Genomic DNA, 16,348 nt, shown 5'->3' with positions numbered 1-16,348 from the left:
GGTCCTGACAATACAGCAGACAGTAGCAGGGATATCAGAGTATAAGGGCTCTAGTGGGGGGAGGGAGGCTATGGGAGGGTGCTATCGGGGAAGTGGGTGTATATTTGAATGAGATGGTTTGGGATGTTCTGTGTAATATACACACAAAAATATCAACACATTAAAAAAATGAGTTATATTTGAGGAGGAAGCATAAAAATTTATGTCATGTTAAGTAGTAGAGGTGATAAACATTATCATTGAAATCTACCCCATGACTTTATATCCATACACAGGTGCCAAGGATCCAAAAGCAATCAACCATGACTAGTAATAATCAGATACATACAGATTACAGATGCATGCACCAACATCTAAGTGTTATTAGCAAAAACAATGAGTTTCTGTAAGAAATAATATATTTTTAAATGAAATGGAGATCTATTTTAAAGGTTAAAAACTCATTCAATTTTATGTCTTAGAGGGTTTATACTGAGTTCAATATTGTGTAACTGTATTCATTCAGTTGTGAACCTAAAAAAATTATAGCCACTTTTGAAAGAGATGTATCTTTGCTCTGGAAATTGTTATTGAGTATGTTAAAGCTGTAATGAAATTCTTCTACTAAAAAATAAAAAGAATATTTAAAAAAGAACCTTTTATAATTGAAAGTGCAAAGTGTAGCAGGGCATTGAAGGTTCCACAGAGGATCTTTCTAGAGCCCCCTCATTCTTGTGTTCCTCCTCACTGGAAGGATGACCACGAAGTGCGGTGTTCATGGCTGCTGGTCCTGGTAGCCTTCCTGGGTGAAAAGACAATGTCGTGTGGTATTTTGCAGTTTGGCTCTTATCGATATCTTAGGTTAGTGCAATATCAGCTACACGTGGTTTCTTATGCTATTAAGCATATTTCCCAATTGTACACTGGCTACCATTTCCAATTACAGGCCAAAGTTCTCACTGTCCAATCCAGTTTTGAGTTTTAGAGAATTATCTTGTTGTGTCTTTCTCCAAAACACTGGGGTTGGATGGTCAGAAACTTGGAGAAATTCTCCTGATGCACATATGTACTTTAATGAATGGAGGGACAATTAAATTAGTTACACCTTTTGATGGAAAATATATGATCTTTTTGCTTATGTGCTTGTAAACAGCCGAGGAAAGGCAGGAGACGTTAATTCAATTTTAAGGAGAGGCAGAGGGAGTTCCAGAATGTTTACAAGATTTTCCTAGGCTCCTAGTCAATAAATGAATGGAATGAGAAATGAATGAATCCCTAGGGGAAACTGCATGGATTGAGTGGATTAAGAAAATGAGTTAAAGGTCAACTTTTCAATCCATGTAGCAATTTATAGAGAGTAAACTGGCCTGACAGTCACATGGGGTTTATGTTTAGGGGTAGGATGCTGCTGAAGACCCAATGATGACAGTTTTAAAAGAGAACAAGAATGAATAACAGCTGTCACAGCATCATGGACTAGAAGAACAGTGGTGAGTGCAATGGATGGATAGGCTTCTCTGGACACAGTCAGCTCTGTGGTAACTGATTCTGGTGCTGGCGTGCTTTGAAGGCTTTCTTAGGCTTCAGTGCCCAAGGGCTCAGAAATGCAGATGAGGGCCACAAACTGCTACAGAGATTAACTGGACAAAGTTGTGTTAGGAAGATAAAAGACATTTGTTTTCAATAATATTTGTATTTAATTATATTTCAAAAATGATTAAAGAAATTTAAATATTTATATATAGATATGCCTATTTTAAAAATAATTACCAGAAATTGATGTTTTTACTCAAACGTCATTAGTTTTTATGAAACTTCCAAAACCATACAAATTTCTCAAAAGTAGAAGAGAATGTAATATTTTCTACAGCTTATTTTATGCCATACTATAATTCTGATAAAAGTTATAATTGAGATGGTGAAGAAAAATTAGGTCTATTTTGTCCTTGAATGCAGTTACAGAATTAGTGAACCAAATCCAGATTTCTACAAAACTGTTAGTACACAGTTGCCAACTGGGGTGCGCAGAGATATGGTAAAAATGGTTTCATGATGCAGAGATATGTAAACACATATTTTCATATTAGCCAATTAAATGAGAGCAGCCATGACAGCATCTCAAAAGATTTATTAATCTTAAAAATATGACTATAAGCCGAGTGTGATGGTGCACGCCTTTAATCCCAGCACTCAGGAGACAGAGGCAGGTGGATCTCTGTGAGTTCAAGGCCAGCCTGGTCTACACAATGACTTCCAGGATGGCTGGTGCTACAGGAAGACCCTGTCTCAATGTGTGTGTGTGTGTGTGTGTGTGTGTGTGAGAGAGAGAGAGAGAGACTATAGAACTAGAAGCTAACTTTATTATTCTTATGAAATGTTCTAACTAAAAAGGAAGAGAAAATGAAAATTTGTACAACAAATATCCTTTGAACTGGATAAATACTAGAATATCTCCATATAAGATAAGAAGCAAGATATGGTGAGTCTCTATGAACATTCATTCAATTGTATATTAGAATTTCAGTGAGGAAAATGAGACAGAGCTATAATAAAATTGGGATCCTAATGTTATTTTATTAATGTAGCACAATTGTATGCATAAATTCTAAATAAATTTACAAAGTATAGATAATAAAATAGTAATATGACTGCTTGGATAATCAGTATATACTAGGTAAATTGTTTTCTAGCAGCAAATAATATTAGTATTAACTGGCATATTTTTAAAGCTATGTAAAATATCTATAAAAAACTATATAAACAACCACAAAGCATATGAAATATCTGTATACAGAAAATCTTAAACTTCATTAGAAAATACTAAGTAAAAGTAAAGTATACCCAGCAATCTTATATTCGAAGATAAGACAATTTAACTTAAAATACTATTTATTCTTAATTTGATGTGTAGCTTTAATACCATTCAATATCATTATTGATTTTTACTTCCTGTTTTTATTTATTTATTTATTTTTGTCTTTTTGAGACAGGGTCTCCCTGTAGCCCCAGCTCTGTTTTTATTTTTGTAGAATATAATAAATCTACTTTTAAAATATATAATAAAAGCAAGGAAGAAACACAAACTCAGATTCTTCATGCACTCTGAGGTCTACACTTCTGAGAAAACTGTAGTGATTAGGAGAGCATGGCCCTGGTACAGGGGGAACCAATTCATGAGAAAGATTAGAAAATACAATAGAAAATATGCAACATTAGAAGCTGATTTTTATTTCATTTTATATGGGGAAATTAAGTTATTTAATAAATGAAATATGAATAAAATAGATTATAAAAACTAGGTGTGCTACAAGAAAAATAAATTAGAAAGGGAGAGATAAACAGAGAGGGAGGGAAGGAGGGGATTGTAGAGGCTGGGAAAGAGAGAGGGAAAGAAGGCAGGAAATGAAGGGATGCTTACCTCACCACACAGCAAATTAAACATTCCTATGCCAAAACGTACAGCTGAAATTTTAGGAAACCATATGAGAATTCCTTCCTAAATGAATGTAGAGACTTACACAGAACTGATTAAAAGTCCTAGCCACTTATCAAGAGACTGATAAATTTGAATACATTGTAATTAAATTCATATTTGTAAAAATACATATTAATGGATTTTCAAGAAAAAAAGAACATCCAACTCATAAGATATATCTGAAAAAATATAAACCAAGATAAATAAAATCAAGAACAAGTCAAAAAATTCACCAACCAACAAGAATCAAGTAAGTGAAAATAGAGGAGAATTTTTTTCAAAAGAATTAAAAAAATAAAAATCCTGAGCATTGGAGATGGACTCTGTGGAGTCCATTCATTTGAATATTTGTACGAGGTCGTTGATAAATTAATTCGCATTGTCTTATATTGTTGCTTATTATATACTTTACTCTGAAAGCTGGCACTGTTTATAATTACAAAAGCATATACAAGACAGCATTTTATAACAACATGAATCCAGTTAGTTCAAATGCCCACTGACATTGACATCGATAGACACATTAATGTTTATGTTTGGTGTTTTACACTCAGTAGAGATAAAAATAAGCGGTTACTCACTGAAAGAGATTTAGCAGTAATATGGATGGCTATGAGTGCCAGTGCTAAGCAGAAAATGCAGGGAGCAGAATGCTGCTTATGACAAGCACATGCAGCCCAGTGTTGCAGTAGTGCACCTGTGTGAACAAGGAAGGTCTGCATTGTAGGGAAATGGACAGAAGACTATGTTGGATACTCATAGATTCTGCTTGAGTTTGCCATTGGTGCACAGGCCTTTACTATATGGTGCATAATATAGATAAATGGTAATAGACTGAAATAAAATATTTGCAACATACATAGAATATATGTACATTACGATGCAGAAGGAAACGCATGGAGATTCATATTAAATACCTGTGAGTTTCATTATCAAATGATTAAATTTTATGCATTTTTTGTTTATTTGTATACAGTTTGTATAGTTCTGGCAAAGCATATTTTAAGGAAATTTAATTTCAATGTAAAATATCCCTTGTACTATGTCAGAAATTTATTAAATGTGATTACAAGACAGCACACTTAAGAGAATCAAGGTTTTGATAATGATGTTCATGGAAGAGATCACATATCATGAAGAAAACTATGAAAATGCTCAACCAAGTACTAAGAAGCAGTGTTTTACACTGATCGAAGCAGAGGTATAAAGTTCAAGTGTACCGTTCAGGGGTTTCCAGGAACTGGGCCCTCATCTTCTACTCTGGGAGGGCATTTTGAGCAATACAGTGAGTGCAGTAGAACACTGCCCTCTGAAATAGGCTTCAAACACATGCAGGTATGCACACAACCGTGCTTCAGATACTCACTCTTCCAATATTATCATTTCTAGAACATTACTGAAAGCATGAACTTGAAAAACATGATTCTTTTAACAATTTGACAACTTAATACCTCACACATACGGAGAAATGGATTTTTATCACTGAACTACATCTCCATCCTCTAATGGTGAAATACAAAGTACAGTGTGAAAGATCATAAAAACAAGTTATTTAATGTTGAAATGCATTCACTCACATCATGTGACAATCATGACCTGGCGTGATTAGACACATACCATCTATATGTTGTGTGGAAATATAGGAAGATCTCTCAGACAGGTATTAAGTAAAAAAGCTTAGGGGCTGGAGAGATGGCTCAGTGTTTGAGAACACTGGTTGTTCTTGCAGAAGACCCAGGTTTGAATCCCAGCACCCACATGGCAACTAAGAACTGTCCGTAACTCCAGTCCCAGGGGATCCAACAGCCTCTTCTGACTTCTGCAGGCATTGCATGACACAGGTGCACTTACATACATGCAGGCAATACACACATACACATAAAATTAAAAATAAATAAGTAAAATTAAAAAAAATTAAAAAAGAGACACGTTTATAACATAGTCTTATCCATGTTAAAAATATGCACAATATGGGCTGAAGAGTTGGCTGGCTTAGTGGTTAAGAATACCTACTTCTCTTCCAGAGGACCGGAGTTCAGTTCCAACACCCATGGCAGGTTGTTCACAGCCATATATGACTCCAAATCCAGGGGATTCACACCCTATTCTGCCTGGCACCTCACCATGCATAGCAGAGACTTGCACACACACATACACATAAATTTAAAAAAATAATTAAATATACATAATATGGCTTTATAGATGGCCACTCACATATGTCTATACAGTGTATAGAAAAGGCTGGCATGGTTCCATAGTATACTATTCCCAGTGCTAACCATGGGACAAAGAAAGGTAGATTGTGCCAGTTTCTGCTCTGCTTCAGTTCTTTATTTGAAATAAAAAAGACATGTAGGACTGTCTAGCTGAGCGCATTACCTACCTTTGTGACTTTCCAAGGTGAGATGCATTAATGAGCGTGCTGCATGTGGTAGCATCAGGGGCGGGCTTATTTAGCATAACTGACCCAGCGATTAAGCTTCAGCACTCCTGGGTGGTAAATGCTGTTGATCGGGTCAAAAGACAAGGTGAAGTTTGGCTTGATTTGTAGATTGTAAGTCATAAGGAAACTCCAAAAACAGCTGCTAGAATCCCAGCTGCAGTCTGATCAATTTCTCCCAGAAATGGAGAAAGAAAACTATGGAACACATTATATTGATGACCCAATAATCACATTTAAATAATGATTCAAAATATAATTTTTGATTGACAAAGCTCATTTAATGGAATGCTAGAGCCTGTTATTCTAGAGTATTTGAATTTTGATCACATATGGAAGGACATCATGGTCAAAGTTATAATTTTAGTTTTTATATAAATTAAAAATTATCTAATATATAATTTTAGTTATTATACTATATATTATATAATTTTAGTTATTATAATTCTAGTTTTATATTTGATATATTTAATTTTAAAATTATATTTAAAGAATAGCATCTGGAATATGCATCCACCATGTATATTTGAATGATACATAAGATATTAAGGAACTATTTCCAGTTTTCATTAAACAAAAATGATAAAATGCTAAGAATAAATAAAAACCTGGGAAAGTCCTCTTGGTAAAGTATCAATCATGTGCCATAAAATGCTTATTTTTTTCAGGTTGAACTTTTTCCGTGATGTCCCTGACTTCAGAGTGTTGGCATGTGGTGGAGATGGAACTGTGGGCTGGATTTTGGATTGCATAGGTAATAAAGACATGTATTTAATGTGGCTTGGGTGAGAATGGTACCTTAAATTCTGCTCTCTCTGTCTCTCTGATTCTCTATCATGTATTTAGCATCTACCTACATGTCTACGTACCTACCTACCTACTTACAGACCTACCTGTATCTCAACAGAATCAATATCTGTGGATTCAATAATATAATTAGTCATCTGACATATTGAAAATTGGTTTAATATATTTGATGCAGGGGAGATCAGATTCCCCCCATGGATCCCTAATCTCATTCATGAAAGAATTTGAGAATGAACTCAAATGAAAGTTTTAGGAAAACTTTGTTAGCATTTAAGGAAAAATCTTTAGTGAAGGCAAGCCATACATCACAGCACGTGCCTTGAGGGGGAGAATGGACTATAGAAGGCAAAAGCCAAGAAGCATGCCTGTTTGGAGCCACCATGAACGTCAGACAGGCAGGTGGTAGACTTGCAGCCACATGGTGGGGAGAAGAAAGCTTCAGCACAAAAGTAAAGAAATTCAAGAAGTTTGGGTGGTCGAAAGCATTAGGGAAAGCATGGCTAGAAACGAGACGTGAAGAAGAAGAAAAGCAGAGGTTACAGTTCTCTGAAGAATTCAGAAAAGCAGGCAAGGTTTAACAGAGGCTTCATGTCTGTGACCAGATTCATAAGAACTGCTCTGAGAGGTGGGATTCCGGGAAAGAAAAGTTCACTATATCATTAATGCAATAAGTATTTTAGCTATCTCTTTCACACAACTTAAAGCACCCGTTAAACTTTAGCATCCCTTCTCTCCTAGGGGTAGTCACATCACCAGGAGACTGACATTGAAAAACGGGAAAGTTAAGGCTTCAACCAGGACAGAGATTTGTATTTTTTGACCATCCCAGGCTGCCCTTTATCTCACAGAACTCTCCCTGCCACAGCCTTCTCAGTGCTGGGATTAAAGATGCACAACACCATGACTGGCTCGAAATTCTTATTTTCTAATCTGCTTCTCATAGTGTTTCCAAAAACTAAATATTTATTTTCAAATCAGGCTGTAGGAAGTATTACTGTTTCTTTCCCCAGGGCAAGACACTTAGAGGGACAGTAATACCTCTAATAAAGTCTTTGCCCAGCGCATGTATTTAGCTCATTTGAATAAAAGCATCAAATTTTTACCTTCCCTCTGTGTACTTGCATAGCATCCATCATTGTTGTTATCATGACTGATTTATCATTATCATGTGCTCTCAGCTAATTCTGAATCCTGTTTTGCATTTCTTATTCATCTTCATTCAGAGATGGTTTTATAAGACTTGAGGAATCTATAATAAAGACCTCAAAATCTTCTAAAGTGATAGATCAGGAGTTAGACTCCACACCTTTATTTTATTCTTTACTGTTATTCTGAATACATGTAAAGAGCTTCAGTTTATAAATCCAAAATCATGCCTATGACAATAAAAACTGAGCATGTAGCACAAGAATAATTTAATATATTCTGAAAACGTATAAATATTTTCAGGACTGTGAGTTATCAGAACTTATTAGTAGTTAGAAAAACAGATAATGAATTGGTATTTATGAGATGATGAATCCAAAACAAATATTTAACTTTTAAAACTCTCACTTCCAAAAGCATCCCTTTATTCAGTTCCTCCTCATTTTTCTTTGTTTCCCAAGGCTGGACTCGAGAGGGATGGACTCAGGATTTGTTTTCATGCACTTTGATAGCTGTTGGAGTAGTTAGAATCAGTGTCAGTTCCCTCCCAAAGGCTTATAGATAGCGGGAGAAAACAAATTTAACCATCATTTTAGAAAAATAGTGGGTTGTCTCCCTTAGCTACTGGAGGGCACCACAGTATTGCAGACCAAGATTTGAAGTCTTACATCTGAACAGCTTTCTGATTAGAAACAAAATTATCAGTGAGAAATAATTGTCTAAATAACATTTTATATGGACTTAAGTCTAATGTCTGGGAAGTGTAATCCCTTGAACTCTTAAAGAAATGTACTGACCACTTTAATCTTTGGTTATACTTTCATTTTGGGTGTTTAAGACCATAGAGTGGGCCCAAATAAATCAATTTATTTTTTACACTTAAGGTCATTTGAGGATCTGTTCCACAGGGGTCCTGGCTCCTTTCTTTTACCAGTTCCATCTATGTGAAGATAAGTCAAAGGTCTTACTCAACCGTGCCTGGCTTCACTTGGAAGCATGGAGGAAATATTTCCTCTTTGTTGACTCTCCTCTTTGTACACTGGACACTGGTTCAAGTCCATCTGGTGAGGTCTCCATAGCCTCCCTGAGCAAGAAGACAGGTGACTCACCACAGTTATAAGACATTTTTAGAGATGCTGATAGTCCCTTGGAACTTAGTCAACCTTGGAGGGCAAGGAGCAAAAACTTTCCTTTAGGTCTCTCTGACCAGATGAATATAGGTCTCAAAGTATGGCTGTTAAACATCCAAGAAGGTTAGTTCCACCAGTCTGGTACTTTTAATTACCATGTGCTATGTAGCTAAAGCTTGGGCAAAACCCAAACGTTCTCAGATAAACCTTGACTAGACATATTTAGTTCCTTAAAGTAGTTGACTAAACTATGACCTTAGAAATTTTTTTTTGGTCTTTTTGAGACAGGGTCTCCCGGTAGCTCCAGCTGTCTTGGAACTCACTTTGTGGACCAGGCTGGCCTTGAACTCACAGAGATCCACCTGCCTTCGAAATTTTAAGATTGCATGTATATTATTTTTGTCTCATCCTTCATATATCATAATAAACCTACACAGACCTTCATCACTTGCTTAGGCTTTCTCATTTTTTCTGTCTACTTTGGAAAATATCTCCATCCCCATATCCTTTTAACATCTTTTACATTCTCATTTTCTTTTTTAATAATTATGAGACATAATAACATTAATAAATAAATTTTCCATCTGTTGTGAGAATTCTTTTCCTGGGGATACTAAGCAAAGTTTATCCCTTTCTAAGGTTCTACTCCCAAATCAATGTTTGATTAAAGTTTTCCTGGGAAACCAATGAATCTACTGTGCTTACTTACAGAGATGACTGAGGGTTTGCTGAGGTGTATGAGTGACCTGAGGGTATGCACACTGGAAAGCCTTTATCCAGCATGGATCAAACCTTCTTTTCCTAGTCTTCCCCAGATTATATACTTTAGTCACTCCTAAATCCAGGAGACTATGTGTGATTAGGGCCAAATTACATACAGTTGTCTGGGAAGAGTGGGTGGATACTCTGGTGAGGATCCAGTGACCCTGCTTACCCCTCCTTGAAGGAGCACAATCATCCGCAAGCCCAATTGTGACGAGGTTTAGCAAGAAGGCACAGCTGAAGTCGTGATGATGACGGTTGTTTGGCTGTACAGCATCATCTTATTAAAGGAACATGGAATTTAAAAGGATTTGGTGCTAGGATCCACAAATGAGGGAGAACATACATCATTTGTTTTTATGAGTCTATGTTACTTCACTTAGTATAATAGTTTCTAGATCCATCTACTTGCCTTCAAATTTCATTTTTTCATCTTTATTTGTTGCTGAATAGAATTCCATTTTGTAAATGTACCACATTTTTGATAACCACTCGTCAGTTGAGGGACACTTAGGTTGCTTCCATCTCTTAGTTACTGTGAAAAGAGCAGCAACAAACATGGTTGTACAAGTGTCTTTACGATAGGATGAGTCCTTTGGGTATATGCCAAAGAGTGGTATGACTGGCTCATATCATAGGTTCATTTTTAGATTTTTAAGGGTTTCAGTGGACTCTGATATGAACATTTGAAATTTGCCCTATTCTATTTTCTGGTTCACTGTGTAGAACTTGTAATGCTAAAACTACTCTTGCCTTTACTTCTCCTTCACATCTCCTCGGCACCACTCTAGGAGTTTCTTTTCTCCCTACTGTTAAGAGTCATGCAATTTGGGAGTCATTTAGATAGACCCTCTGAAGGGGTACCCCAATTACCTCACCCTGCATCCCTGTTCAGCCAATTGCCTCACCCTGTGTCCCTGTTCAGCATGGAAGAAGCCAGAGCAGTCTGTGCCCAGATCCCCTATTGGCAATTTGGGGAACCTCTTCTGAGGATGGTGAGATAGGAATAGGTCGGAATTGAGCAGGCAGTTAGGGTAAGAAGACCCCAAAGAAATGCAGCCAGTTACTCGGCTAAAAGTCAAATTGTCCTTGGGCCTCTTTGCAAAATACTCTGTTCCAAAGGCCAAAAATGTCACAAGTATTTGGGAGCTCTTATCTAATCCTTAAAAGATTTTATGTTTACCTTATTAGAGAGGGGAATGATAGAGTGGCAAAAACCCCATTAATAAAAAGCACATGAAGTTGTCAAGAAAAGTGATGGGGAGATATGGGAGGAGTTGGAGGCCAGGGAGTAGGCATGGATTTGGTCAAAACACCTTATATGTATGTATTAAATTTTCAATAAGTTTTTTAAAAGTTTTAAAAAAAAACCTCTCCTTCTCTGAATTGAGACATTTTTGTTAGGTACAGGACCTTTTCAAAATAAATATTAATTCAAAAAAACCATGTTATCTATAGAAACTGACAAAAATTTCTATTTTCTGATTTTCTGCCTTTAAAAATGCAGATTAAAACATTCTATCTTCGTGCACTAAAAAATATCCGTTTTTTTTTTTTAAATCAAATTTAAAATATCATGGAGGGAGCACAACCATTAGCCTAAGCCTGGAATACCCCCCCACCGTGGTTTAGTATTTGCAGTTACTGGAAAAACACATTGAAAATAAACAAAGAAAACTTAAAAAAAATAGAGTACATGTTGAAACGAACGCTTTTGGGAGACTAACAATTTATTCTACGAACACTGCATAAAATAGTCAGTGAAAACTCTGATATTAGCATTCCAATAAAATATATAAACAGTATTTGTGGATACTCTATACCAACTGAGATTTAAGAATTATAGAATTTACTGAGTAAGGGGAGAAGTGTCTATGCATTTATAAGAATTTTAATGTGAAAACAGTGGGAAATTTTGACTCATTCTCGCCCCCAAGTTGTGGTATATTCTTAAATTTCCTCATCAGTCTACTCATACATGTACCCAACACATTGACTTTGAGGCACTAAAGAATGAAAAAAAAATTTAAATAATATGTTTGTGAGATTCACTCAGTGTATCTGATGATTCAAATAAAAGCATATGCAATTTCAGTGACAGATCTTAAAGCTCGGAATGTGAAGCTCTATGACATAATAGTTAATTGAAATGACTAATGAACAAATGAACCTGATAATCTCAGTAATCCAACATTACTGTTCTGTCCATTTGGTTTGAAACATTGCAATGCTGTAGATAGGAACAATTTGAGGATTAACAACTATTTGATTTTAGAATTCAACTGTTTCAAATATTTTTTTCTTAAAGTAAAATGTTCTTACAGTTGATCTTGCAAAAGTAACTTATATAGGAACCTTCATGCCCCCCTTATTACATCTGCATTTCTGTGCTGCACGTACCTACCTCCACGAAAATTTTAATTGAAATACACACACACACACACACACACACAGAACACCATTTGCACTAGACTGACAGTATTTAAAAGGCTTTCCCCATGCATTAATTTTGAAGTCCCTATTACTTTAAGAATGTTATTTATCTTTTATCAAGTGCCACAAATACATAAAATAGTGTTATTTGTAATTGTATTTATAAAACAACTTTTTTTCTGTGTATAAGTACTTTAAGAAATTCTTTTTTAAAAATATTAGTCTAATTAGGCTCACAAGTTTGTATTCACTATTCAATTCCACAGAAAAGGCTAATGTAGCCAAGCACCCTCCAGTTGCTATTCTGCCTCTTGGGACTGGCAATGACTTGGCAAGATGCCTGCGGTGGGGCGGAGGTAAGACAGTTGCACTACATGGAAAGCAGGAACAAGTCTTTATTGTATAATGAAAACTATGTAATTTTAGAATGCACTAGGAGTTATATGAATACTAAATTATTTTAAACAATACTCAGGAGTTCAGAGGCACAAATGTGGTACAAGAAGTTTAGACTGGGTGGTGGCCTTGAGGGGATAATTATCAAACCTTTCTGGTTTTGGTTTTTCTTACTTAGAAAACAAGGTATGAATGATGAAATCTAGAGTAATATTCAGACTTAGAATTCATTATTATCTTTTAGCATAGAAGATAGATTTTATTAGAGAGTAAAGTGGTGCACTCTCAAGGGGGGAAAATGAACAGTCGCCAAAGGGACCATTATCCAGACTTTAAGTTTATGACTTATGTGCTAAATATTTTTTTAAAGAATTAGGTGTTATTTGGGATATATGTTATGATAATCACTGTGTTCTGTGTGTTTGCATATAAAAGTGAGAAGAGGAAAGCAAAAGATTGGAAAGACTAGTTGCACATAACCTTATGCAACCTTCAAGACTTTCCAACAACATGTGAACTGATTCACATGTAAGGAAAGCCCTCACTCCACAGAGGAGAAAACTAAGGGAAAGAAAGTGATGTGGCCATGCAAAACTGGGTGCGAACTTCACATGCAGAGGGAACTTAGTTCAAAGCCTTGAAGTGGGGAACCACAACTATAACCAATAATGGGATAATGAGGATAGAACGGTTTAGTAAGAAAACTCTATTCCAAGTCTATATGTTTTACAAAGTCACTTATTCTATTTACCTAAAGATTACTGAACAACACCAGGTTGGCTAAAGGAGCAAGAACTTAATGCTAATATTTTTGTATCTCAATTCAGTCTGGAAAATTTGGTGGTCTTCTAAGAGACTGTGAATCAGAAGCCCCTGGGGAGCTTGTTAAAAATACAGTGAGTTAACTGTATCCTAAGTATGCTGAGGGAAATCCCTCAGGAAGGTACCTGAGCAAGGAACCGTTAAAAAAAAAAATCCCTAAGCATTTCGATTTACAGCAAAGTTTGAGAACTGTTGCTTCGTGTATGTCCATTTAACCATTGTATTATTTCAGACATTTAATTAAAAAAATTGGCATATATTCCATTTGGGACTCTCATAAAGATACTATACTAAAAGAATAATATCAATGTTCAGTTAAATATTATGAAATTGTCAGAGATAAATATACAACAATTGCTTGCAATGTGCTTGTATTTGCCGATTTTTATACATGTGTATTGATTCTTAAAAGGCACTGTATTTGTCTTATTATATTCCTCTAAAATATATACATACATTTAATCTTTGGAAATTCATGTGTTTTTTTGTTTCCAAATTAGGAAATGAATTAAATCTCAAATTGGATAAGAAGGTTGTTTTTACATATTTAGAATTATATAAAACCACATGAAATGCTATTATTGATGGACATAGGAAAATACTATAATGACACGACTAAACAGATTAAAGATAGATTCTCTGAGTGTCCATTGTGTCAGGTTCTATTATCTAAATACAGAGGGGAACTAAATACATGATTCCTATCATTTTTGAGACTCCACATCAATTAAGTAATATGGGCAATAAATCAAATGACATTTTTTACATACTCGTGCATACTCAAAATATATCTATGAAAAGATGAACTATAGAAATTATTACCTAGAGTCACTAATGTCTTCCTAAGGAGCATCACATTAATGCTCATCCTAAACAGTGAGAAAGAAGAAATAATTCCTAGTTTTGGAATGACTGAAGGAAGGCTGGTAGAGTTGTCAGCACTTAGTATTGAGTGGTGGGTATCAGAGAAGATGAACATTGTGAGTCTGGAAAGATACTCAGGAGCCTGGTAACGCAGGGAAGTATCGTAGTAAAAGTTTTATTTGGTTGAATTTGAAGCAGAGAGCAAAATGTTGAAAGATTGTAGAAGCAAAGTGAGATGGGATATAGTATTTATATTTTTCAAAATAGATTTCTTATTTGGGAATGAAAAATTAACTGGTCAAACTGGGCATAGTTGTGCACACCTTTAATGCCAACACTTGGGAGGCAGATGCATGGGGATCTCTGTGAGACCAAGTCCAACCTAGTTTATATAAGTTCCAGACCAGCTGGGGTTACAGGACAGCCTATCTCAAAAGGATCAACCAGTCAGTCATTTAGTCAATCAACTGGTCAGAAAATTTGAAAATATGGAGAAGTACATTGAACAATGAACCTCAGGTTATCAGAACAAACGACTGCACTCGAGTATTTGGTGATAAGGAATTAAGCCAGGAGAGAAACCAGGCGCACGTTTTTAGCCTCAGAATTATTAAACTTGATTAAAGGCTGGAAACCAGCTCTGGAAAAAGCAAGGTATCAATAGGAACACAGGAAACCATTTCCCAGAGATTAGTCATAAAGAATGAAAATAGAAGTGAGACTGTTCCCAACAGAAGTGTAATTGGGCATGATGATGAACAACTAGGAGTTGTAAGGTCCCCATCTGTTTTTGAAGAGGGCCAGACTGGTGTTCTTTTACTGAGATAGCCAATTTGGATTACTGGAATGCTTTTTCACTGTGTATGCTTAGTACTTGATACAATTACAGCCATTATTAGTTTTCTTAACATTTGAAAGAAAGTGCTTTATTCTGTTAATACACATACTGTTCACATAACATCAGTATCAAATCATAGGCTTTTTCATACAGGAATATGTTTTCATGTTTCTGTTAAATTTTTATGTTTTGCTACTGATCTCAATTATATTCATATTATTAATATTCACATTTTAAGATTTTACTCTAACATACAATATTATTTAATATATTATTCAGTACTTTCTATGTGATAATTTTTTATTGTATTCTTTGTTGTATACAATGCTTAGTTTTAAATTTAGTATGCAGGTCTTTCCTGGGCAAGTTTGACCCTGCTCCAATGTGCCTTGACTCCCTCTGCCTCGTTCTCACTCCCAGCTTCCCCATCCCATCTGTCTCCTCTTAGTAAGGTCACTGGCCCATATTTTTTCTTAGCACCCCAGACCCCTGGACTGCCCTTTTGGCTCAGGCTCCCACTGCTTACTGGACCTAAGGGAAAAGGACAATACAACACCTCTGGGATACTTTGAAAGCAGTCCTTAGAGGGAAGTTTATAGCTCTAAGTCTCTAATGCCTACATTAAAAAATCAGAAAGAACACAAATAAGTGACTTAATATTGTAATTCAAGACACTTGCAAAGCAACAACAAAGGAAATCCAAACCCAGCAGACAAGAAGAAATAACAAAAGTCAGAGCAGAAATTAATGAAATAGAAACAAAGAAAACAATAGAAAGAATTAACAAATCCAAGAGCTGGTTCTTTGAAAAGATAAACAAGATTGACAGACCCCCCTAGCCCAGTTAACCAAATGAGAGAAAGACCACCTCCAAATAAAAAAAAAAAAATAAGAAAGGGGAAACATCACAACAGACACCAAAAAGATCCAGAACTTAATAGGGGAACACTTTAAAAACATATATGCTACTAAATTTGAAAATCTAGAAGAAATGGATGGGTAGCTGGGAAATGGGAACCACCAAAGTAAACCAAGAAGAGATCAACAGTTTAAACAGACCCATAACATGTAAGGAAAACAAAACGGTAATATAAAGCCTCCCAACTAAAAAATGCCCAGGCCCAGATGGATTTACAGCAGAATTCTACCAGACATTTAAAGAAGACCTCCAACCAATATGACTTAAATTATTCAAAAAGATAGAAACAGGGGTTGGGGATTTAGCTCAGTAGTAGAGCACTTGCCTAGCAAATGCA

The 16,348-nt window shown here is 35.6% G+C and overlaps 1 protein-coding gene across 6 annotated transcripts in view; it reads left to right on the top strand.

The window, feature by feature from the left end:
* The window catches only part of Dgkb (diacylglycerol kinase beta), a 772,948-nt gene that overhangs the window by 316,703 nt on the left and 439,897 nt on the right, over positions 1 to 16,348 (top strand). For all 6 annotated transcript variants that reach the window (XM_008828356.3, XM_017796961.2, XM_008828359.3 and 3 more), the window contains 2 exons: positions 6,563 to 6,648; positions 12,439 to 12,528. In XM_008828356.3, the coding sequence (XP_008826578.1) occupies positions 6,563 to 6,648; positions 12,439 to 12,528 (176 nt within the window). The remainder of the gene's footprint in view (positions 1 to 6,562; positions 6,649 to 12,438; positions 12,529 to 16,348) is intronic.

The sequence above is a fragment of the Nannospalax galili genome, unplaced genomic scaffold, assembly GCF_000622305.1.
Source record: "Nannospalax galili isolate Female #2095 unplaced genomic scaffold, S.galili_v1.0 scaffold452, whole genome shotgun sequence".
NCBI classification, from domain to species: Eukaryota; Metazoa; Chordata; class Mammalia; order Rodentia; family Spalacidae; genus Nannospalax; species Nannospalax galili.
Note: the sequence above shows the minus strand (reverse complement) of the source record. Positions and strands in the feature narration are given on the sequence as shown.